Source organism: Mya arenaria, chromosome 8 (genome assembly GCF_026914265.1).
Source record: "Mya arenaria isolate MELC-2E11 chromosome 8, ASM2691426v1".
NCBI lineage: Eukaryota > Metazoa > Mollusca > Bivalvia > Myida > Myidae > Mya > Mya arenaria.
Window position 1 is genome coordinate 28,471,520 of NC_069129.1, and position 27,369 is coordinate 28,498,888.

Below are 27,369 nucleotides of genomic sequence, written 5' to 3' on the forward strand. Positions count from 1 at the left end.
CAAAAATCTGATAGTGAATCAGGTTGCACTACTGGTGAACATAATGACAAATGATGAACTATAAATCGTCTGCAAATCATCTTAACATCATCATTTTTATCATGTCTATTGCAGACGTCTGGCTTTTTCTTTCGATTGTTTATTATCTTTTTTTGCCAAGACTACTTGTATTGATTTGTTGTTTCATATTGATTGTGACAACTTGTCTTACCCTGCTAAATATGAATGCTTTGTTTATATTGCTTTTGGATTATTCTGAACGTGTTTTTTCATGGTGCTTTTTGAAAATTCTTCTAGAACCTCATTAGGTATCCCTCATTTGCTGTCTTAATATTATTTCTACCGCAAACATATTTTGGGATTTAGCGTTGTCCATCCGTTGGTCTTCTTGTCATATTTCCGCCCGTACGCATCAGCCATAACCATGTGACTACTGTTTGAATTAAACAGTGGAAATTATGTCAAGTGTGTATAATCATAGTGCGCTGGTGCACGTGTAATATACATCTGGATTTGGTCAATATTACAATAATTGTCGCTCTTTAATGAATTACAAAAGCAAAAATATTCCTTTCGGAGCCCCCACTATGTCATTCATCGACAGAAATTAAAGCCCTTCATGTGGAGTTTATATAATTATATTGCAGTGGTACATGCACAATATTTGTCTGTATCAAGGCTTTAACACAAGAGTTAAAGCCTTTAAAATAATGAAGAAAAGAAACAGAATTGGTCTTGCCAGAGCATTTGTTATGTTATTAATAGACAAAAGTAAATAAGACTAATGTGAAGTGATTTTACCAAAGCGCCGAAGTGCACTTTTGATCGATCCAGTACCATCAGAGTTGTTTCCCATTAATGAATGCAATTACTATGCTTGATTTTACCCTTTTGAAGCGATACCAATTGTGCTTGCTAAATATAACTTTATGAAGCAACTATCAGTCCATACTATAAAGAAGTCGTGAACTCAGAACAACGAATCTCTTACTTAATGTTTACCTAATTTATAAAAATCATTATTTTGTTTAAAGCCCTTTGCAGAGTTTTGCTTTAATTGGAGTCTTTAAATATTTGGGGTTGAGGACATCAATTCGCGAGTTTGCTTGTTAGTGTTGGAATCTAGTTTTGGAGCTGATAACCCAATTTGATTTTTGTGATTGTTTTTATAAGCTTTGATCTTTTTTAGTTTTTTTCTTGTGCCATTTCTTTTAAAACTTTTACATTGTTATCTAAGTCGTTTATGCTCATTCAATATACCACAGATGTTCGTGAAAATATTTAATTGAAGCTCTTGTTATTCATTTAAAACGTTTTGTTGCAAACTGTCCGCGTCTTTTTATGAGTCTGAAACTTAATTTTGATGATCATGTAAATATCCTTGTGACAGACCTCTGCAAGTTAAACTTGATATGATTGATGGAACATATAAAGAAAAAGGCATACTATTTATTTGGTCTAAAAATTATTAGGAGATAAACGTTTATGCTGGAATATATTATTTCAACGATTATGATAACTTACAGGCTAAAACGGTCTTGATTTGGCTTTAGAACTTTCCGATTAATACTGAAGGGTTTAAGTCTTTTATTTAGAACCCGTAGTTGTCGTGAATTTCCGTTACTAGTAAAAGAGCTGCAGCCAACACAGTAAACTTACATTTACGTGTATCAAGAGTGCATTTCCTTCTTCATTCCTTATATAAAATTGATCACCAATGACAGGTTAATAAATCGATCTCTTTGTAAAAAGGGAACCTGAAACGACAATGTCTCAGCATGCTTTGCATGGCTAACATATTGTTTTAACGAGTATTACAAACCGTCTGTCTGTCACACTTGCATGTCCACTCCGTATATCAAGGTCACAGTTCAATGCCAAATATTTGAGCCCGCTCCGTATCTTCTTGAACGATTTTCTTAAAATGCGGGCAAATGATCACCACATCAGGAATGCACATTCAAATGCGTACCGGCGCAAATTTGAGGTCACAGTTCAAAAGTAAATAATGGAACTATTAATTTCGTGTCTGCGCTCAATATCTTCAAAATCCCTGACAGGTTTTTTTATGAAACTCAAGTCAAATATTAACCTCATCGGGACGACGTTTAAACTCCACACAAGCAGCTCCAGGGCTCATTGTGAAGGTCACAGTTTAAGGCCATATGTTCAAGACATATATTTCGTGTCAGCTATACATATCTCATTAGCCCCGTTAAAGACTTGAGTGAAACTCTAGTCAAATATTCACCACTTTAACACTAGAGAAAACTTTAGTTACATGTTAGTTTCATCGAAACAACGTGAAGAGTGCATTTTCCAAGCATGCTCAGTGTGAAGGTCACTGTTTAATGTCAAAGGTTGAAGCAATGGATTTCGTGCATGCTTTTGGTTTTGTTTCTAAATTTAAAATCAAACTTTGATGTCTACTTTGAGAAAATATGACTACCAAGATAATAAGGTTTTTCAGAACAACATGGATGACAATAACTGAGAAATTGTTACAGTCTAGTTAGTTAAGATTTTGATTGACAAATTAACGCAAAGGACAACACCATGCAATTTATGTTGTTTTTTTCTGGCGACCAAAAACAGCTTCTAAAATGTGTCACTACAGTTCATTCACACTTGCAGACATAAAAAGAACAGAAATAATCGTCAAATAATTAACTTTCACCGGTACGTGTTGAAAATAACTGCAAGGACATGAAAGTAATACCATTTATCAGGGAAAAGGACTGGTGAACACTAATCAGAATCAGATTGCCAATATTTACCAGTAATTGACAGCCAAAAAACAAGTTTTCATATTGAATTGAGCTGTCCAAATCTTGACACCGAATGGCCAGATTTTCCGTTTCGTCTGTCATGTAAGCTAATTTGATCGTCCTTCTTTATGTGCAGCATGTTGAATAATACCATAATAACAACTTTGTAATTACAAATCGATTTAAACTATGTAATTGTAAGATGGCATGAAGTAGATTCTAAATCATTAAGCTATTAGTTCATGTCATCTTACTGACTTAGAAAACAACCTAATCGGCTAACATACTGTGAACGCAATATCGTACGTAGAGAGTGTGTATCGGATGAGTGGCAGTAGGCGGACATTTAAACACCCGCGAAAGTTAAAGAAAAACATAATGATAAGGTTTAGTACTTAATGATTGCCTAACTGCAATTATATTGGATGAAATTGTAGGGTGTATTCTATTTTATTTATTTTTATTCCTGAAAAGTTTATCAATGTCATCGAGTAAAATAACATATATATTTTAATTGTGCGACTCTCTTTTTTCGCGATTAGATATGATGTCAATCAGTGTTACCGCCATGCATCGGTCAGCGAATACCGGGTTAAATTATGTTTATCGCAATTTCCCTGTCTGATGTTAATTTTTTTTAAATAGAAAAAGCGTCATCCGATGGTACGCACGTGTTCGCACGTGGGTATAAAATCGGTTTTCCCATTTGATTTAAAGCTCACACCATTCATTCAGCAAGAATCTATATAACATGTTGGTATTATCTTAAATAAGGAAAAACATCATAACGGAAAAGTTACAAATGCCAAACTAACAAGTTAACTAAGACTAACTTAAACTAACTACTTCATTAAATTAGATTCGTGACAACAACTACGTGATTTTTACTTAAATTAATAGATTAGCCAGGGACAAGGCAATTTTTAAACGCCGATAAAATCTGAGTATCGCTGGTCGATTACGATCTGTAGAAATCATGAACACCATTTTGAATATAAATCATTTGCTATGTTCTAGGTTTTATATACAATTTAACATTTCCTACATCTTAAAACTAATACAATAGTAACTTACGACTTAATATCAAGGTCCATGCACATATTTGTTATTATATTTTACATTCGAAACTTTGGAAGGCCATCTTTAACGACATTTGGAATATTTGTTTATCAAATCTGATGCCATCAATCGGATAACTGTATAAAAGAGTCTAGGCCATCAAACATGCAAAACAATTTCTATGAAACGCAATGCAAGGCTCTGTTGCTGGACTATGGAGAAAATATCGACGAAGGAAATTGATCAAAATCGATAATAAAAGATAGATAGGGCATCACAATATCACAGTTTTTAACCAACAGTGTAACCCGATTCTTGTTCTCTTGTTGTTATAATCGAACATGTGTTGTATCAGACTTTTTATCGGTCTATAAATTATGTTGGTTCGTTTATTAACGCGCTTGAGTTTAGCGGTCAAATTCATCTTACATTTCAATAATCAGTAAGTCATACCCTTACCGAAATATATATATACGATATAGGGTCTCAAGTAATCGGTATTAAAGACTGTTGTCGAAATGGGAAGACAATCAACTAGATTTATGCGTAAGAATCATGCATAAAACAAAGTCGGTTGTTACAAATTCAGGAAGGGGCAATTCTGCATGTCAATGTTCATCCCATTGTGAGTTTAATTAATGTCCTCGCATTGACATTTAACAATCTGTTCAAACAATTAGAATGTATTTATCTCCTGAGATTTAGAAGGACAAACAGCAGGTTAGAGGCCTTATTTTTCAAGCTTGTCCATACTTTCTTCTACCGTTGATTGCACAATTTTTCAGCAACAAATGCTTAATGTCAATTCCTGGAATTCTACGTAAATAATTGTCACTAGTATCAAAATCATTAACTACAAATGCGCGAATATGTTCAACCTTGAAATATAAACAGGAGCTGTGCTGAATATATGCAAGAAAAGGATGTTTTCTTTCTTGACAAAATATGTATTAAAACCACGCAAATTAGACATATTAATATCAACTAGCACGAGTGAGCGAGAGTGTTTTCTTCAAAAGCGTAATGGATCAAGGACAAACGGGAACTGTAAACAGACAAAAACATTGCAAGTAATAGCTATGCACAAGGAACCGAATTGGCAGAATCAAATGGAATGCTCTCTGAAATTGAACACTTCACTTCTCTTTCTGACTTTTACGAATGTTTTACATTAACTTCAGGGCAAATGTAGGCGGATTATTGTATCAATCTGAATGGCAAATGCAAGTGGGCATACTAATATAATGAGATAAAAGATGTAATACCAGACTATATCATTGTTTGATATGTCAAAGGTTGTTAGCGAAAACAATGAGGATACTTGAGCAAGCACATCACATATGTTATTATTGAAATCCAAGCTGATTCGTTAATGCAAAAGCATAATTACATTGACAGAAATGGGGGACACTGTTATGTTATGGACGATCACGAATAATTATAATTTACTAGTTATTAAACATACTAACATCAAAGGAGTCTCCGTATAAAATACAGTTAACGAGCTTGCTCTAAATATGGCATACAGAAATGACATCCATGTCTATATTATTTATATGAAGAAAACATGCGTTAAGTTTACATCGTAAAGCTATGTCCCTGGAAAAGATCGATCCCTAATCTTTTTTAACCTTTAAGAGTTCCTATTTTTTAAGACAGCTGAACATGTGTTGCCGTCTTGCCTTTTATAGTTACAGAAATGGCAAACAATATTTAATTACCAAAATGTTTGTCCACAAATTTTTATCTCAGTTTTGTACAGAAGAGAGTTAATTAACCATTTTCGTCGGTTTTATCTGGTTAGTACGGAGTTCCACTTTGCATGAATAATGTACGAAAAAGAAGGAATGTAAAACTGTTAAAATAGTTGTAGTCTTCAAAACTATAAGGTTGCATTATGTCAAAATCGGGCGTATCTGTAAGTACTGGAGTCGTTGGTATTGCGTAAAATGATTAACTTGTTCATATCCTATTACTTGTAAAAACGTTAACATGAATCGTTGTACCAGTGCACACTCTCACAATTAGTACATTGCAAAGTCCCATGAATCTTGCTATATAGTTGTCGAGCCCATTGACCGACTTAAAAACGAAAGAGCTATTGTTGTTGTTGTCGTCGTTTTTCAAATAAAATTACAAAAAAAGATAATTATGCCTGATAATTCGACCTATTTCTAATAGATTCAATGCTTGAACACACATGAGCGAGATATAAACATTTAATCAAAGAATTTCAGTCATGTCTTATTAAAAAACAATATTTACGATCATTCCCTTGTCAACATACGGGTTTAAAATTTCGTTTATTACAGTATTCTAAAACAAATGAATATCAGACATATTGGTACTCTATGCATAAACAGCAACGTCAAAGGTGCAACAAAAAAAATCAATTTCAATATTATTTATGTTTCATTATTCGCCGCAGACTATTTAGTATTTAATTTTCTTCCATACTATTTGTTAATCTAATGGTTCTGGGTAGTGTGCTTCTGGCACCTTTAATACCATTATAGGTCATTTGGCTTTTTATTTACCTTTTCTTCTCGCAAGAACGTTTGTACATTGGAGGTATAAAAGCATTCATTTCATTGAGTAACAAACGCAAAGGACTTCACCATTCTTCTTGGGAACAAAACTTGCCTTTTGACTGAATCCCAAATGATGTAATATAAACATATTATCAAAAATGATCCATTCATGATTCTGAGCTCACGTCAGAAATATTATTTGTAGAATACTACTAATGTGTTAAACTGCATTTTTGTTCTAAATCCAGAACAAGATGATTAAGTTATAAGTAATCAAAATATCACCAATTAAGTACGCATTAAAAAAAATATTATTTTATTTTCTTTTGGAGGGAGTGGGGGGGGGGGTTGAAAAGGGAAAACGTAATCAAGAAAGATGAAATGAATCTAATCACACAATTGCTGAGTGACGGGGACGGGATTTGCTTGGTTACTTTGGTTAGTTTAAGAAATTTATTTCGGCGTGAATTTGGTTAGGGTCATGGGTTGAGTCATTCAGCATGAATCTAAAAAAATGAATTCGTCGAGACATTTATTAACGTAGTCATGTCGACAGCCCTTTGGCAGTATTAAAGCATTCATTTAAGAAAGTATAAAATGATATAAGACTTTTCTATTCATCTTGGAAACAAAACTTGCCATTTGACTGAATCCCAAAATGATGTTATTTAAATGAACATCTTGTCATAATTGATCCATTAATGATTCCGATCTCACGTCGAAATATTATTTGTAAAACATATTAATGCAACTTATTTGTTCTAAAGCCAGAAAATGATGATTAAGTAATAAGTCATTAAAATATCTCAATCTTTCACCATTTAAGTATGCAATAAGATTCATTTTATTTTATTTTGGGGGTTGAAAATGGAAAATGTAATCAGAAAATTTTAAATGATTTAAGTCACACATTTGCATTGGTTGAGTCATTCAGCATGAATCTTAAAAAAATATGATTTCGTCTCGACATTTATGGACGTAGTCGTGTAGACAGGTCGTTCAAATCAAATGCGTGGGCATTTAATGTTTGCTATCCAAAAGGTCGAACGGTATTGCTTGGATATTTTTTAGATGAAAAGAACGAAACATCTTTTAGTTTCCTAGAATTTAAGCAAAGGTAAGTTTTAGTTATTTAAATAATTTACATTAATACCATAATTTCTTTAACCTTATGATGCATCTAGTTGCTAGCTTAACTGGTTAAAATGATGCCAAGAAATAGATTAAATCTCCAAGTTTGTCTTTGCATTACCAATTGGATTCAATTCAAGGGCAGTTGTCTGTCCTGTTTCATCTCAGAAAATCGATTGTATATTATACATATATTGTTTTGTCTTGGTTAAATTAAATTGGAATCTTCTCAACTTGCTTTTATGGTGTATTTTAAAATAACTCTTCTAGAATCTCACAAGGTATATTTCAGTTCATATTATGGTTTATTTTACCCCACTGAAAGACTTCGGTAAAGAATTATAGATTCGGCGTTGTCCGTCAGTCCGTCTGTGTTTCCATCCGTCCTAAGCTATTACTATGTCAGTATTTATCACATGAATCCATAGACACTAATCAAGAGTGTATAACAAAAGTGCGCTTGTGCAAGCGCAAGTATAATTTGGATCGGATCAGGTGCACAAGGCAAATTGCCCTTGAATTAATAAAAACAAATCAAATTTGTCTGTTCGGAGCCGTCACTATTTTACTCACTGACAATAATCAATTTTTAATTGAGTGATTTGTCAAAAAGCATACTGTAATGGTTCTCACACAAGATTCGTCTAGATATGATCAGTAAATCTAGAGTAATTGCCCATTCATTTATGCCAACAACTACAACTTTTCTGTCCAGATAGATGTGTATGTAACTAAATAACATTAATCCATCAAACGTACGTGAAGTGTGTATAATTTTACTTTGATGGCGTAAGCGCAAAATGTATCTAGGTCAGCTCAGAAACACAAGAGATATTGCCTTTTAAGAACTGAAATAATTTAATACAATTACGACAAGAGCCATGTCTATGTTCATTATAGACAGACATTTATGATGTGAAGTGTGAATAATTATAATGTGGTGGTGCAAGCGCAGGATTTGTCTTCATGAAGTAAGTCTGAGAGGAGCTATTATCCCATAACAAATAAACTATGCGACATTTATTGACGTGTAGACAGGTGTTTTAAATGAAATACATGGACAATTAATGTTTGTTTAAGACCGTGCGGTATTGCTGGGATATTTTGTAGAAACAAACAGCGAAAGATCTTTAAGTTTCCTAGAATTTAAGCAAAGGTTACTTTTGTTTTAAGTTATAGAACCTATTAACATTCATACTCATAAAAGTTTAATCTAAGGATGCACAAAATTGCTAGTTTAATTGGTTTAATCGATGCAGACTAATGTAAAACGCTGTCCCTGCATTATCAATTTGATCAGTTTTATTGCAGTTCTCTGTCCTATTTTTTCGCAGAAATTCGATTATATATTATCTTTATGGTATCAATTCGTTGTCTCAGGTCTTGGTTTAATTTGTTTGGATTCTTCTTAACATCCTGTTATGGTTTATTTTGGATGATGGGTTATTTGCAGACAATATCACGGCCTGCAAGTTGGATGCGCCGTGAAGTGAGTCATTCTGCGTAAGTTTATAGAATACGTGAATTCGTTGCGATACTGATGTAATCGTGTAGAATGCACTTTAGCAAACTGTCTGTTAAATCAAATACGTGGGCAGTTATTGTTCGTTTTCCAAAATGCCGAGCGCTACTGCTGGGATATTTTTGAAATGCAAACAGATAAACATCTTTTAGTAATCTAGAATTTAGACAAGGCAAATATTTATCCAGACGGTTAATGGCTTGATATTAATATGAATGTTATTTTCAGATGAAAAACAACAACAAATCGGTATGGTGTTACTTAGGGATGCAAACGAATATCGAACTGTTGTGTTTAAAGTTCGTTTGTCTTGTTTTTACAATGATTGGTCTATACTGCAAGAGGTGTGAATGTGATTACAATACACTAAACACGCGCCATGTGCCATTTAGGGACATATCCTCGGGTACTATAAAAGCCCCATAATTTAACAATAACTGACTATAAGATAAGTGACACAAAAAAAATATTTTCGGTAAACTTAAATGCCCTGCCAATTAAGGAATAAACTAGTTCCCTATTTGGTTTGGTATTTCCATAGTTTTATTAAGTACAGGTCAATCCCAGAACGAGGCTGCTCGTCCTCGTCCTCCATTGACGTATTAACTCCATTTGACCAGAAATCCATTTAAGTTCACGTTGTTTACAAATATGAAGGCACAGAAATATAAATGAAATGTTTGTTTTCTTTGTTCATAATGTTTTACGTTTTCTCCTTCTGAAATGAGGAATTTCAGAGGCTCATTTGGTGAAATTCAGGGTCCGCCGCGCTTAGTGGTTAAGACAAAGTAGGAATAAAATGCCCCGGGTATTACTTGAGCGAATATTATAATAGTTTACTACAACTTTTAAAATATGTATTTTGGTAATCGAATATTCGAAAATTCGTTCGAAAGAATTACCGAATATTCGAATATCGATTTTGCCATTCGTTTGCATCCCTAGTTTTACTAAATTTAATTTTGTAAATATTCACGAAACAAAGTGAAATAACTTAGTGTTACAAAACTTAATATCTTCGTACATGTTTGCTGCTGTTTTAGACCCTTTCTGATAGTATAATCACTCGCCGAAATATTTCGATGAAGGGATACAGCTCCGTCCATCCTTCCGCCTTTCCGTTCAATTATCCGCCCGTCTGCAACCATCACTATGTAACTACTAAACATGTTTCAAGTGTGTATAAATGAAGTGCACTGGCGTATTGCAAGATTCATTTTTATCGGGTTATGTACGCAATAAGTGTCGTTCTATAACGAGTGTCAAAAAGCTAATCATGTGCGAAGCCTTCACTATGATATTCACCGGCAGAAATGAATGAAACTTATGTAAAGTACGCATTATTATAATTCGATTTGTCTAGATCGGGTCATTATCAGACGAATAAGCGCCCATGAGATAATGAAAAAGGTTAACGAAAAAAATCATACGCATTACTTTTGAAGTAATAGACAGACGTTATTAACGCCTACATGGGATGAAGTGCGATGTTGCATCCACATATGTTGTACAGATTGCTCCAGTACCATCAGAGGTTATTTCCTTTTAATAAATGAAATCAGTTTACTTGATTTTGTCCGGGTTGGATTAAAGTTTTGAATATTTACTTCAAGTTAATTTTGTGATGGAATATATAAATAAATTAATAAAATATTATTTTTCTTTCAAAAAGCTGTCAGGAAATTCAAACGGTTTGTAAATACTAAATCAACTAAAAGACGTTTTGATTTAACATTTTGCAGTGTTGAAAATATGAGTTAAGGTAATCGAAAATGTATTTTCCTTTATGCATTAATATCTATATTAGCATTATAAGTAAAGGACTGTCACAAACTTACATTTGAATTAAAACACTATATTTAAAGAGTGCATTTCAATTTTTCAATTTGCAACTCCACTCTCCTTTCTTTCCTTTATTCCTCTGTTTTAGCTATTTTAAAATCCAAGTGATTTTATCCTGAGTGATACATTATATACAATTAATCACCAACGACGGAACAATACAATCGATCAACGAGTCAAAAGCAGGACAAGTGTTGTTTTTTAAACGACTCTAGCTGTTAGTTAAAAATCACTTTAAATGTTTATCTTTTCCCGTACCACACTAGTTCTATAAGACCGAAGGTCCATCCGTCTGTTTTTTCACACTACCGGACCCACTGCAGGTGACAGATCAATGTCAAAGCCAACGATTAAATGTCCGCTTCATTTCCGTAAAGACCCTGAAGTGATTTTGCTAATCCCGGCAAAAAGTAAACATAATTACATGACTTGCAGACCCAATTTATCAGGTACGACAACTGATGGTGAAGGTCGAAGTTCAAGGTCAAACGTTCGAGCCATAGATCTCGTGTCCGATCCTGACAGGATTATTAATGAAATTTCATTGAAATGTTTACCTAATTGGGATGACGTTCATACTCTTCATAATTGTAAAGGACACAGTTTAAGGTCACATGTCTAAGACATATATTTCGTGTCAGCAACATATCTCAAAAGCCCCGTGAAAGATTTTAATGAAAGCCTGGTCAAATGTTCACCTCTTTTAGTTTACACTACATGCAAACCCCACTACCAAGGCTCGTCAGCTCAAGGTCAAGTTTACAGCCCAATGTTAAAGGTTCGATCCATATATTTCATCGCTTTTACCATTTTAAATATATACATTAAACTTAAGTAACATATTAAATTTCGTCCAAACATCAAGCAGAGCCCAATTCTAAAGCATGCCGTCTCTATGTGAAGATCAATGTACGATGTCAAGGGTTCAAGCAAAGGTTTTTGTGTATACATTTTGTTTGTTTTTCTAAAATCAGAGGAAGGCTTGATGACTACTTTGAGAATATGACTGCCAAGATAACAAGGTTATTCAGTACTTCATGGAATAAAATAACTGCGAAATTGATTTTTTTTTTATTTTGCGCTCCAAAGTCGGTTCTGTTTCATTTTCAAATCTTCAATGGTTTCTGGTAAACACTAATCAGAATAAGATTGCAAATAATTGCCGGGCATTGACAGCCACAAACCAAGTTTCTTTATTTAATTGATCTGTACAAATCGCATTCTGTTTTCATCTTGACACTGAGCGGCAATATTTGCTGTTTCGTCTGTCATGCCCGAAAGGTAAATTTGATCGTCCTTCTTTATATGTAGCATGCTGGATAATGCCATAACAACAGCTATTTAATTACATATCGGCTTAAACTATGTAATTGTTAAATGTCATAAAGTAGATTCTAATTAAGATATTAATTGATGTCATCTTACTGACCAAGAGTACCACCTCATCGGTTAACATACTGTGAACACAAAATCTGACGCAGAGAGTGCGTATGGGTGGCAATGGGCGGACCTTTAAACACCCGCAATAGTTTAAAGAGAAAGATAATAATAAGGTCTAGTACTAAATGATTGCCTCATTGCAATATCGTTGGTTGAAATTTTAGGGTGTATTATATTTATGGTTTTGTCTTGCTGAAAGGTTTGTCATGTTAATGAGTAAAAGAACTGTTCTTCCGTCTCAAATCATTTTTATTTTATTCGCGGTTATATGCGAATATCGAGTTAAGGCATGCTAATCGCAGTTTCCGTATTAGTTCGGGAAGTTGTAAAAACATCTTTAATAGACAAGAGCATCCTCCGATGGTACGCACTTGGGTATAAAATCGGTTTGTTTCAAAACCCACACCATTCTTAGAATGAATCTATCCAAACTTAACATGAAGGTCTTATCTTAAATGAGGAAGAAGATTATAACGAAAATGGTACAAAGTCCAAACTAACAACAATTTCATTACCTATACTATTATCTATACTATTTCATTACTTTACTATACTGTGCGGTTCGTTGCAACAATAACGTGCTTTTTATTTAAATTCATTTCCTGATTTGCCAGGGAAAAGCAAAATTTTAAAGAAGACAAGAATATCACAATCTGAGGATCGCTGATCGATAACATAATACAGCAATATCGTTGACACTATTTTGAATATGTATCATCTATTATGTTACAGATAATGTTCACACATATACATTTCCTTCGTTTTTAAACTAATACAATAATGACTTCCAACTAAATATCAAGATTTACGTACATATTTGTTATTATAGTGTACATTTGAAACTTGGATGGGGGCATCTTAGACGCAATTTCTTTTTTATATATCAAATGTGGTGACAAACCATTCATCTCTTTCTTATATAAAAGGTTTTAGGCCACCAAAATATGCAAAAACATTTATATGTACTGCCATGCAAGGTATTCAACGTCTGTCGCACGACTATGTATAAAATATCGATGAAGGAAATTTATCAAAATAATAAAGTAATAATAAAAGAAAGCTAGAATATCACATTTTAGTCCAGCTGAAAAAAACAAAGGAGTATTGGAACACAACTGTGATTCTCTTGTTATAAACGAACAAGTAAAATACATATCTGTGTGTTTGTGTCCAACATTTCATTAGTTTAGTGCATAAATCATGTTGGCTCGTTTATAAACCAGCATGTGATTTGCGATCACATTCATTATACACAATACAGTAATCAGTAAGTCATACCCTTACCGAAATGATATAGGGTCTTCATGCATCGATATTAAAGACTGTTCCTGATAGTCAAATGAAATGACAATCAACTAGAATTATGCCTTAGAAACATGCATAAATCATAAAACGACTGTCGATTATTACAAATTCAGGAAGGGGCAATTCTTCATGTCAATGTTCATCGCATGATGGATTTATTAAATATCCTCGCATTGACCTTTTACAATCTGTTCAAATAATTCAAATCTATTTGTTTTCAGAGAGATTGAAAGACAAACAACGGGTTAGTGGTCTCATTTTGTATGAAAGCATTTTCATATTTTCCTTCCATCGATAAATGAACATTTTAGTATCAAAGGATTCAAGCCAATTCCTTCAGAGATATATTTGAAAACAAACAAACAAAGAAACGAAATAATTGTTACAAGTAACACAATCACTTACAACAAATGCGATAATATTTTCAATTTTGGATTGTTATCAGGAATTGTGCTGATGTTTTCCTTCTTAACAAAATATGTATTAAATCCACGAAAACTAGACAAAATGTCCTTTAGCACGGGTGGGTGGGAGTTTTTTCTAAAGGTTAAATAGATGAAGGCCAAACGGGCACTGTAAACAGACAAAACCATTGTAAGTAATAGCTATGCGCAAGGAACCGAGTTGGTAGAAACAAATTGAATGCTCCCTGAAATTGAACACTTCAGTTCTCTTTCTGGCTTTTTACGAATGTTTTACATTACATTCAGGGCAAATGTAGGCGGATTGTTATTACATCTAAATTACACACGCCAGTTGGCATACACATATAATAAGATAAAAGATGTAATATCAGACTATATCATTGTTTGTCAAAGGTTATAAGCGAAAACAAAATGTTTTAGGGATACTTGAGCAAGCATACCACATGTGTTATTTTGGAATCCAAGCTGGTTCTTGTATGCCAAAACATAATAAAATTGACAGAACAGAAGGACAGTGTTATGATGAATAATTAAGAATATAATTTACTACTGATTGAACAAACGAACATCAAAATAATCTCAGCATGAAATATTTAGTTTACGAGCTTGCTCTAAATATGGCATACAGAAATGACATTCATGTCTGCAACCTTTATACGAAGAAAGCATGCGTTAAGTTCACATCGAAGTGCATTGTCCCTGAAAAAGATCGATCCCTAATCTTATTTAACCTTTAAGAGATCCTATTTTCTAAGACAGCTGAACATGTGTTGCCGTCTTGCCTTTTATATATACAGAAATGGCAAACAATATTTAATTATCAATATGTTTGTCCACAAATTCTTACTTTAGTTTTGTACAGAAGTGAGTAAATTAACCATTTTCTTCGTTAATGTCTGGATAGTATGGAGTACAACTTTGCATGAATAAGGTACGAAAAAAGGAAAATTGTAAACCAGTGAAGATAGTTTTAGTCTTGAAAACTATAAGGTTGCATTATGTCAAAATCGGGCGAATCTGTAAATACTTTCTTAGTGTTGTTTTACTTTGTCTGTATTGACAGAATAAATAGTCAGAGTATGTGTATCGTCGTCGTCGGTGGAGTCGTTGGTATTGCGCAAAATAATTAACCTGATTATATCTTATAACTTGTTAAAACGTACATGAATCTTGATACCAGTGTACACTCTGGCAATAAGTACATTTGCAAAGTCCAATAAATCTTGCTATATAATTGTCGAGTCATGCACCTTGACCTATTTACAACCGAAAGAGCTATTGTTTTTTTTTTGTTTTTTTTTTTTAAATAAAATTACAAAATAGATATGCCTGATAATTCGACCTATTTCTAGTAGATTCAAGGCTTGAACACACATGAATGAGAAATATACATTTAATCAAAGAATTTCAGTCATGTAGTATTAATTTGTTTTTATTTACATTCATTCCCTTTTCAACATATGGGTTTAAAATTGCGTATATTACAACATTCGAAAACAAATAATTATCAAATGTATTGGTTCACTAACATCAACAGCAACGTCAAAGGTGCAACGGAATAGTCAATTTCAATATTATTTCATTATTTCATTATTCGACGCAGACGATTTTTTATTTGATTTTCTCCCATACTATTTGTAATTATAATGCTTCTGGATATTGTGCTTCTGGCAAGTTTATTATTATTAAAGGTCATTTGGGATTTTTGACTTATCCACCGGAACCTTTGTACTTTAAATGTATAAAACATTCATTTCATAGAGTATCAAACGCAAAGCACTTCACCATTCTTCTAGGAAACAAAACTTGCGATTTGACTGAATCTCAAATGATGTAATATGAACATATTGTCATAAATTACCCATTAATGATTCCGATCTCCCGTCAGAAATAATGTCTGTAGAAAAGTTTTAATGCAACTCATCAAAGATTTGTTTTAAAGCCAGAACGAGATAATAAAGTTATGTCATTAAAACATCTCAATCATTTTCTATTAAAGCATGTAATCAGATACATTTTAACTTTTTTTTTGGGGGGGGGGGGAGGGTGAAAAAGGAATCAGGAAAGTTGAAATGAGCATAATCACACATTTGCTGAGTGACGGTCACGTGATTTCCTTGGACAATTTGGTTAGTTTAAGAACAATTATTTCGGCGTGAATAGAGGTTAGGGTCATGTGTTGAGTCATTCAGCATAAGTCTAAAAATACATGAATTCGTCTCGACATTTATTGACGTAGTCGTGTAGGCAGGTTTTTGGCAGAATGCCTTTTAAATAAGACACGTGGGCATTTAATGTGTGTTTTCCAAAAGAACGAGCAATATTGCTGGGATATTTAGAGATGCAAACAACTAAAGATCAATTAGTTTTCTATAATTAAAGCAAAGGTAACTTTCATTTTAAGTTACAGAACCCATTAACATTCATACCCATAATAATTTAATCGAATGATGCACCAAATTGCTATTTTAATTCGTTTAATTGATGCAAACTAATGTAAAACGTTGTCTCTGCATTATCAATTTGATCAGTTTTATTGCAGTTTTCTTCCCTATTTCTTCGCAGAAATTCGATTATATATTATCTTTATGGTATTTGTTGTCTCAGGTCTTGGTTTAATTTGTTTGGATTCCTCTAAACATCCTGTTATGGTTTATTTTGGATGATGGGTTATTTGCAGACAATATCAAGGCCTGCAGTTGGATGTTCCGTGAATTGAGTCATTCTGCGTAAGTTTATAGAATACGTGAATTCGTGGAGACACTTATTGATGTAATTGTGTAGAATGCCCTTTAGCAAACTGTCTGTTAAATCAAATACGTGGGCAGTTACTGTTCGTTTTCCAAACTGCCGAGCAGTATTGCTAGGATATTTTTGAAATGCAAACAGATAAATATCTTTTAGTTATCTATAATTTAGACAAGGCAGATATTTATCCAGACGGTTTAATAGCGTATTGATATGAATGTTATATTCAAATGAAAAACAACAACAAATCGATATAATTTTACAGAAATAATTTTGTTGAAATTCACGCACCAAAGTTCTGTTACAGAACTGAATATCTCTGTGCATGTTTGCTGCTATGTAAGAAGCTTTCTGCAATTATAATCACCCGCCGAAATATTTCGATACGAATAAGAATAAATAATAAGAATACAGCTTTGACCATACTTCTGTCTTTCCGGTCCAATTTCTGTCCGGCCACAACTACTATATAACTACTGTTTAAATAAATAAATGAAACATGTGTCAAGTGTGTATAACCGTAGTGCGCTGGTGTGCTGCACAATTCAGCTTGATGGGCTCAGTTACAACATAATTATCGCTCTTTAATAAACGACAAAACTTTTAATGCGTACGTTTGGAGCCATCATTGTGTTATTCATCAACATTATCGAATGACACTGATGTGAAGACTGTATAATTAAAAAGAGATATGTTTAGATCGGATTAGTAGCACGAGTAATAGCGCCCTTAAAATAATAATCAAAAACACTTAAATCTGCCATTACTAGTAATTGACAGACGTAAGTAACACTTCTGTGAAGGGTGTATAACCATATTGCGGTGGTGCATACAAATGTGTTGTCTAAATTAATCCACTACCATCAGAGTTTATTTTCCTTTAATGAATGAAATCAGTATACTTGTTTTTTGAAAGTGCTTTCCCGGGGGAATATCAATTCTCGACATTGCTCGTAGGGATTGATTAAAGTTATGACTGATACTTCAGTTTGATTTTATGGTGGAACATGTAATTATATTAACAAATTATTATGTCTATTTAAAAAGCTGTTAAGAAATATTAATGCTAGAAAATATCAAATAGACCATTTTAGTAACTTAAAGGATAACAAGGTCTTTAAGATGATCTTATACTATTTGGAATATTACTTAAGGGGTTAAATCTTAATTGCAAAACCTTCTTAAGCATGCATTGTAGTTAATTTCCCTTTACAAATAAATATTTAAAAGCCAACATAATTTACTTATATTTATGTGTATTCTTAAGGGTCTGAAATTCTGAGGATCTTGCGGGAAATACGTGTTAATTGAACATTTTGCAGCGTAGGAAATATGATTAACTGTAACCGAATAAGTACTTTCCTTCATGCATTTACATGCATATTAGCATTATAAGTCAATAAAGGACTGTCACAAACTAACATTTGAATTAAAACATTATATTTAAAGAATAAATTTCTATTTTATACAGTACAACTCCATACTCATTTCTTTTCTTTGCTCGTTGCCGCTTTCTTTTCGCTATTTAAAAATCCAAGTGATTTAATCCTTGGTGAAACATTATATAAAATTGATCACGAACGGCGGGATAAAACAATCGATCAACGAGACAAAGTGGGACAAGTGTCTTTTTAAAACGACGCTCGCTGTTAGTTCAAAATCACTTTAAATGATCATCTCTCTGCCGTACTATACTATATTTTATAAGGCCGGATGTTCATCCGACTATTTTCTACTCATTCGTGTCCGCTCAATATCTAAAGGTTACAGATTCGATCCATAGATTTCTTGTCCCCTCCGTTTGACGGATTTTAATGAGACAATTTCCGTCTTCATTTTTGTCACCAAAAAAAAACTTCTGAAATTTGTCACTACAGTTCATTCATCCTTGCAGTCAAACATTAATGAACAAAACTAATCTACACAAAAATAACAATTGCGTCTGTTTGCTGGTATTTTAATGTTGAACGTCCCTTTTTCAGTATTACATGTAGAAATACCATCATGTAACCAATTTAATATCATATACGTCTGTCCCTGTTAAGTAAAAGGAAAAAAAAATCTGTATATTGTGATTCTCAGCTTAAGCGGACTTATCAGATGTTTATCAGTGTTACCGCTATGGACCGGTCAGTAATCACCGGGTATTCATGTCAAGAATGTTCTGAGCATATAATGCATTATGTAAGTTAATAAGTGCTAGCCATCAGATCATGCTACTGAGTTCAATCTTAACGAAGCCACATCGATCATATATATTCTATAATTCAGTTTCTATGTCGAGGGGTGAACATCTTCTTTATTAAATGTCACTTAAAACATTTTCGCATTCACCCCTCGAATGTTCACCTAGTCATTCGACTACTGACCAGCCAAAAAATAACACTATCAAACGCACTCTCTTCTATACACAATGCAAAGTTTCACACGTCAATATGCACACTATTTCTGCACCTCACAGGACCTACAGTCCTTTGATTTTATGTTTTAGTGCAGAAATTAATATTTAATACATGATACGATTATGCAGCAAACACACATATTCAAGTCAGTAATGGTATTCAATATGTTACATAAGTCAATCTTACGGTCACACATCTTTGACTCAATTTACTGTGTAAGTACGATATCTATATCGAGCAATCCAATAAGCTTCATCTTTTTAAGAATGAATTAAGACCAATATTTGATAACAGCCCTGATTAATGGTGACCTTTTGATCACATACTCACAACCGCATATATGCTCATTCATACATCTGGTAGTGAATCGAGTTAGAGTACAAATAAATGTCGCTCTTTAATGAATGAAGAAAGGTAAAATGTGTCCGTTTGGAGGTACCACTATTGTATTCATAGAATAATCACCTTTATGTGAAGGTTATACAATTAAATTGCAGTTGCGCACACATCAGTTTTATCTTTTCAAGTCAATAACACAAGCCCTTAAAATAGCAAAAAAATAAATGATTGGCCTGTCCAGAGCCAATAATATGAAAATTACAAGCCCTCAAAGATTTCAATAACTCAAATCACCGTCACAACATTCACAATCCGCTCATATCTCCAAACTTCAATTGTCATCAGTCAGAATTGAGACAAGCTGGGGGAAAGCATGTGTTTTGTACCAATAAACAACCGTCTAGTTATTTTAAAATTTTAATTGACAAATTAACGTAAACGAACAACACCTTATCAATTTATGTCTTCTTTTTTTCGACCAAAAATAGCTTCTGAAATGTGACACTACAGTTCATTCACATTTGCAGACATGAACAAAAATTACCGACAAATAACCGACTTGTACCGATACGTGTTCAAAATAATTCAAAGGACATTACAGCAATTCTATTTATCAGGAAAAGGAACTGGAAAACACTAATCAGAATAAGATTGCCAATAATTGACAGGAATTGACAGCAACAAACCAAGTTTCCCTATTGAATTGATCTGTCCAAATCGCATTCTTTTTTCATCTTGACACAGAATTGCAAGATTTTCTGTTTCGTCTCTAATTCCCGTAAACCAATTTGATCGTCCTTCTTTATGTGTAGCATGCTGAATAATACCATAATAACATATTTGAAATTACATATCGGTTTCAACTATATACTTGTTAGATCGCATGAAGTAGATTCTAAATCATTAAGCTATTAGTTCATGCCATCTAACTGACTTAGAATATAATCCCATCGGCTAACATGCTGTGAACGAAATATCTTACGTAAAGAGTATGTATCGGATGAGTGGCAGTAGGCGGACATATAAACACCCCCAAAAGTTAAAGGAAAACAAAACGATACGGTCTAGTACTTAATGATTGCCTAACTGCAATTACATCAGCTAAAATTGTAGGGTGTATTCTATTTATGGTTTTGTATTGCTGAAAAGTTTGTCAATGTCATCGAATAAAAGAACGGACATTCTGTTTTGTACGATTCTCTTTTTTTCGCGGTTATATATGATCCGCCATGCATCGGTCAGCGAAAACCGGGTTAAGGCACGCTAATCGCAGTTTCAGTATTAGTTCGAGAAGATGTTAAAAACATCTTTAATAAAAAATAGCGTCCTCCAATGGTACGCACCAGGGTATAAAATATCGGTTTTCCCATTTCTTTAAAAACTCACACCATTCTTAGCATGAATCCATCCAAACTTAACATGTAGATCTTATCTTAAGTTAGGATGAACATATTAACGAAAATGGTTCAAAGTCCAAACTAAAAACACGTTCATTACCGACTTATTAAATCTAACTACTTCGTTAACTTCTGAGACTTTATTTTGTACGGTTCGTTGCAACAGAAACGTGCTTTTTATTTAAATTCATTTCCTGATTTGCCAGGGAAAAGCGAAGTTTTAAACAAGACAAGAATATCACAATCTGAGGATCGCTGATCGATAACATAATGCAGCATCGTGGACACTTTTTTTAATATATATCATCTGTTATGTTGTAGATTATGGTTACATATATATATTTCCTTCATTTTAAAACTAATACAATAATGACTTCCAACAAAATATCAAGGTCCATGTGCATATTTGTTATTATAGTGTACATTTGAAATTAAGTGGGGGGAGTGGGTGGGGGGAGCAATTTTGAATATATATTTTTATGAAATGTGGCACCAAGCCATTAATCACATTATTATATAAGAGGTTCTAGGCCAGCAAAATATGCAAAAAAAATCTATGTACCGCCATGCAAGGTTGTCGACTTCTGTTGCCGAATTATAGATACAGTATCGATGAAGCAAATTTATCAAAATAATAGAGTAATAATAGCAGAAAACTAGAATATCAGATTTTTTGGCCAGCTGAGAAAAAGAACGAGTATTGGAATACCACTGTGATTCTGTTGTTGTTATAATCGAACATGCAGAAAAGAATCTGTGTGTTTGTGTCCAACTATATGTTTAAACTTGTTGCTACTGAGCATGTTTTTGTAGCTTTTTGCATAAATATTGTGCATAAACCGTGTTGGTTCGTTTATAAACGCGCTTGTGATTTGCGGTCACATTCATCTTACAATTCAGCAATCAGTAAGCCATACCCTCATCAAAATGATGTATGGTCATCAAGCATCGATATTAAAGTCTGTTATTGATGGTGACATGGGATGACAATCAACTAGATTTATGGGTTAGAAACATGCATAAAACATAAAACCAAAGTAGGTTGTTACAAATTCATCAAGGGGCACTTCTGCAAGTCAATGTTCATCTCATTATGAGTTCATTTAATGTCCTCGCATCGACCTTTAACGATCTGTTCAAAGAATTCAAAGTTATTTGTCTCCTGAGTATCTGAAGGACAAACAGCAGGTTAGTAGTCTCATGCTGTTTTGCAAGCATTTTCATGCTTACCTTCCACCGCAGAATGTAATGTTTTCAGTAATGAATGATTCAGGCCAAGTCCTTCAGAGATTGATTTGAAAACAAACAATTTAAGAATCGTAAATAATTGTCACTAATATATTTATTACTTACCACAAATGCGATGATATGTTTAATTTTGAATTGTTATCAGGACTTGCGCTGGGTATATACCATAAAAGAATGTTTTCTTTCTTGACACAATATCAACAAGCACGTATGGGCGGTAGTGTTTTCTTCAAAAGCTATATGGATAAAGGCCAAACGGGAACTGTAACCAGAGCAGATGTAGGCGGATTATTATATTATTTATAAACTATATATCTGAATTACACATGACAGTTGCCACACACATATAATTTGATAAAATATATAATATCAGACTATAGCATTGTTTGGTATGTCAAAGATTATTAGCGAAAACAAAGAATCAGAGGGATACTTGAGCAAGCACACTACATGAAGTAGTTTGTTATTATTGAATGCAAAAGCATAATAACATTGACAGAAATGGTGGACACTGTTATGATGAATGATCACGAATATCCATTTCTAGTGATTGAAAAAACGGACAACAAAAGAATCTTCGCGTAAAAAAAATGATGTTTACGAGCTCACTCTAAATATAACTAAGAGAAATGATATTCATGTCTACAACATTTATGCGAAGAAAGCATGCGTTAAGTTCACATCGAAGTACATTGTCCCTGGAAAAGATCGATCCCTAATCTTATTTAGCCTTCAAAAGATCCTATTTTCTAAGACAGCTGAACATGTGTTGCCGTCTTGCCTTTTATACATACAAAATGGCAAACAATATTTAATTATCAATATGTTCGTCCACAATTATTATCTCAGTTTTGTACAGAAGTGAGTTAATTAACCATTTTCTTCATTATTATCTGGATAGCATGGAGTTCGACTTTGCATGGATATTTATATAAATAACTTCTTTGTTCAATTGACTTAATACTTCATACAGTTGTTCAGGACCATAACACAATGAGGTTACATCACTCCATATTATCCTTAATACAAGTTATGGCCCCGGATTGACTTAGGTTACAGTTTTAGGCAGATAAAAGTTAAGGGCAAGTTGGGATTTTAATAAAAAAAACTTCGATACCTTTCATTCAATGCACATTCAATAAAATTCAAAATTATTTACGACCATCTTACAAAAAGAAATATAACTCTATTTTAACCCTAAATACAAATTATGTCCCGTGAATATTTATTTTTTAATTTCTTATGACAGGCAGTTTTACATTGTTAACCCGTTTTTTTTACAAAGGGAAAACAAGGAGGGTTATACTATATGGCCCTTGAACTTTTTTATTTTTATTTTTTTTAATTCTATTTAATTTCTTTTCAAAGGCATATCTGTATTTTCTTTACCACATTTTCATAATGGGAAATCAAGTTATTTGAATGACTTGCGTCATTTTTCGGGTGGTGGGAGGGCAGCATCAAAGTCACCTTATGTATTGAATAATTTTAGTTAGGTTTGACATAAATAAACCAAACTTGGTAATATTACATTGTTATTGTATTCACTCCTAAGTCAAAGCGGCGAAGTCGAGCGGGCTGTCTTACGACAGCTCTTGTTTATTTAATTTTCGCTCATACTATTGTGGATATTGTGCTTCTGGCACGTTTATTATCATTATTAAAGGTCATTTGGGCTTTTAATTAACCTTGACTTATCCACCGGAACCTTTGTACTTTAGATGTATAAAAACATTCATTTCATAGAGTATCAAACGCAAAGGACATCACCATTTTTCTAGGAAACAAAACTTGCGATTTGAATGAATTCCAAATGCTGTAATATGAACATATTGTCATAAATGATCCATTAATGATTCCGATCTCACGTCAGAAATAATATATGTAGAAATGTTTTAATGCAACTAATCAAAGTTTTGTATTTAAGCCAGAACAACATGATAAAGTTATGCCATCAAAATATCTCAATCTTTTACCATTAAAGCATGTAATCAAATACATTTTAACTTATTTTTTGGGGTGAAAAAAGAAAACGTAATCAGGAAAGTTGAAATGAGTATAATCACACATTTGCTGAGTTACGGTCACGTGATTTGCTTAGTTTAAGAAAATGTATTTCGGCGTGAATAGGGGGTTAGGGTCATGTCATGAGTCATTTAGCATAAGTCTAAAAATACATGAAATCGTCGCGACATTTATTGACGTAGTCGTGTAGGCAGGTCTTTGGCAGAATGTCTATTAAATAAGATACGTGGGCATTTAATGTGTGCTATCCAAAAGACTGTGCGATATTGCTGAGATATTTAGAAAACAACTAAAGACCGATAAGTGTTCTATAATTATAGCAAAGTTAACTTTTTTTAAGTTATTGAACAACTTAACATGCATACCATTATAGTTTAATCTAATGATGCACCAAGTTTCTAATTTAATTGATTAAATTGATGCAAAATAATGTAAAACGTTGTCTCTGCATTATCAATTAGATCAGTTTTATTGCAGTTTTCTGTCCTATTTCTTCGCAGAAATTCGATTATATATTATCTTTATGGTATTAATTTGTCGTCTCAGGTCTAGGTTATATTTGTTTGTATTTTTCTAAACATCCTGTTATGGTTTATTTTGGATAATGGGTTAATTTCAGACATTATCACGGCCTGCACGTTGGATGGGCCGTGAATTGAGTCATTCTGCGTAATAGAATACGTGAATTCGTTGCGACACTTATTGATGTAATCGTGTAGAATGCCCTTTAGCAAACTGTCTATTAAATCAAATACGTGGGCAGTTATTGTTCGTTTTCCAAAATGCCGAGCGGTATTGCTAGGATATTTTTGAAATGCAAACAGATAAATATCTCTTAGTAATCTATAATTTAGACAAGGCAAATATTTATCCAGACGATTTAATGGCTTGTTATTGATTTGAATGTTATTTTCAGATGAAAAACCACAAGAAATCGGTATCATTTAACTTAATTTAATTTTGTAAATATTCAGGAACCAAAGTTCAATAACTTATTGTTACAAAACTTAATATCTTTGTACATGTTTGCTGCTATTGTAGACCCTTTCTGATATTATAATCCCTCGCTAAAATATTTCGATGAAGGGATACAGCTCCAGGATCCATCCTCCCGCTGTCCGTTCAATTATCCGTCCGTCCGCAACCATTACTATGTAACTACTAAACATGTTTCAAGTGTGTATAAATTAAGTGCGCTGGTGTACTGCAAGATTCATTTTGATGGGTCATTTACACAATAATTATCGTTCTTTAACGAATGACAAAAGAACTAAACTTGTTCGAAGCTTTCACCATGTTATTCGTCGGCAGAAATGAATGAAACTTATGTAAAGTAAATTATTTTAATTCGATTTGTCTAGATCGGGTCATTTTATCACAAGAATAAGCGCTCATGAGATAATGAAAAAGGTTAATGAAAAAAGTCCTACACATTACTATTTAAGTAATAGACAGACGAAATTAACGCTTACATGGGATGTAGTGCGGTGTTGCATCCACGTATGTTGTAAAGATTTCTCCAGTACCATCAGAGGTAATTTCCCTTTAATAAATGAAATCAGTATACTTGATTTTGTCCGGGGTGGATTAAAGTTTTGAGTTTTTACTTCAGTTTGATTTTGTTATGGAATATGTAAAAGCTGTCAGGAAATTTAAATAAATGTAAATACCAAATCAATAATTACTACTTATTGATGTAATCGGGTTACTAAAAGAATAAAACGGTCTTTCATATTACTTAAGAATATAAAGATTAATACTCGAAGGTTTCAGTCTTATTTGCCAAAAGAAATCTTAAGCATACTGTGTCGGTTCTTTTTCTTATGCATAATCAAAAGACATCATGAATTTCTGACACATTTGCTTTTTGTATACTCTGTATTATTGTTGTTAATACCGAGTGTGTTGAAAGAAAAATGGCAATAAAATATGTTTAAATCAAATCAATTTCTGATATTTTGAAGAAAAGATGTTTAAATTGAACATTTTGCAGTGTAGAAAATATGAGTTACTATAATCGAAAATGTATTTTCCTTCATGCATTAATATACATATAAGCATTAAAAGTAAGTGACTGTCACAACCTTACATTTGAATTCAAACATTATATTTAAAGAGTGCATTTCTATTTTTCACTGTGCAACTACACATTCCTGTCTCTTCATTTCACTCTTTCAGCTATTTTAAAGTCAAGTGATTTTATCCTGAGTAATACATTATATACAATTAATCACCAACGACGGAATAATATCATCGATCAACGAGGCAAAAGCAGGACCAATGTTTGTTTTTTTTAAACGACACTAGCTGTGAGTTAAAAAATCACTTTAAATGTTTATTTATCTCCCGTATTGTACCATATTCTATAGGGCCGGAAGTCCATCCGTCTGTTTTCCACACTACCGGACTCACTGCAGTTGACAGATAAATGTCAAAGCCAAAGATTAAATGTCCGCTTCATTTCCCTCAAGACCCTGGAATGTTTTCGCTAATCTCGGGTAAAAGTAAACATATTTACACGACTTGCAGGCCCAATTTAGCAGGTATGACAGCTGAAGGTGAAGGTCGAAGTTCAAGATCAAACATTCGAGCCATAGATCTGATGTCCGACCCTTACAGGATTATTTATGAAACTTCATTGAAATGTTTACCTTATTGGGATGACGTTCAGACTCGACACAATTGCAAAGGACACAGTTTAAGGTAAAATGTTTAAGACATATATTTCGAGTCAGCTCCATTCCATAAAAGGCCCGTGAAAAGTTTTCATGAAAGCCTTGTCAAATGTTTACCTCTTTGACACTGAATGGCAAGATTTGCTGTTGCGTCTGTCATGCCCGTAAGTTAATTTTGATCTTCCTTCCTTATGTGTAGCATTCTGAATAATACCATAGTGGCAGTAGGCGGATATTTAAACACCCGCAAAAGTTTAAGGAAAACATAATGATAATGTCTAGTAGTTAATGATTGCCTAATTGCAATAACATTGGTTGATTTTGTAGGGAGTATTATATTTATGGTTTTGTATTGCTCAAAAGATTGTCATGTTATGGAGTAAAATGAACGGTTCTTCTGACTTGTGCGAATCTTTTTTATCGCGGTTATATATGATCCGCCATGCATCGGTCTGCGAATATCGAGTTAAGGCATGCTAAACGCAGTGTCCTTATTCGTTCGAGAAGTTGTA

The 27,369-nt window shown here is 33.2% G+C and overlaps 1 protein-coding gene across 13 annotated transcripts in view; it reads left to right on the forward strand.

Moving 5' to 3' along the window:
• Nucleotides 1–27,369, forward strand: part of LOC128243890 (small conductance calcium-activated potassium channel protein 2-like) — a 122,410-nt gene that overhangs the window by 36,798 nt on the left and 58,243 nt on the right. Inside the window, exon 1 of one of the 13 annotated variants that reach the window (XM_052961881.1) lies at nucleotides 14,912–14,954. The exons of 10 other annotated variants lie outside the window; for them this stretch is intronic. In XM_052961881.1, coding sequence (XP_052817841.1) covers nucleotides 14,946–14,954 — 9 coding nt within the window. In that variant the 5' untranslated portion in view covers nucleotides 14,912–14,945. Of the gene's footprint in view, nucleotides 1–14,911; nucleotides 14,955–16,733; nucleotides 16,753–26,828; nucleotides 26,886–27,369 lie in introns of those variants that run through there. 2 more of the 13 variants (XM_052961890.1, XM_052961891.1) reach the window with 2 other exon arrangements.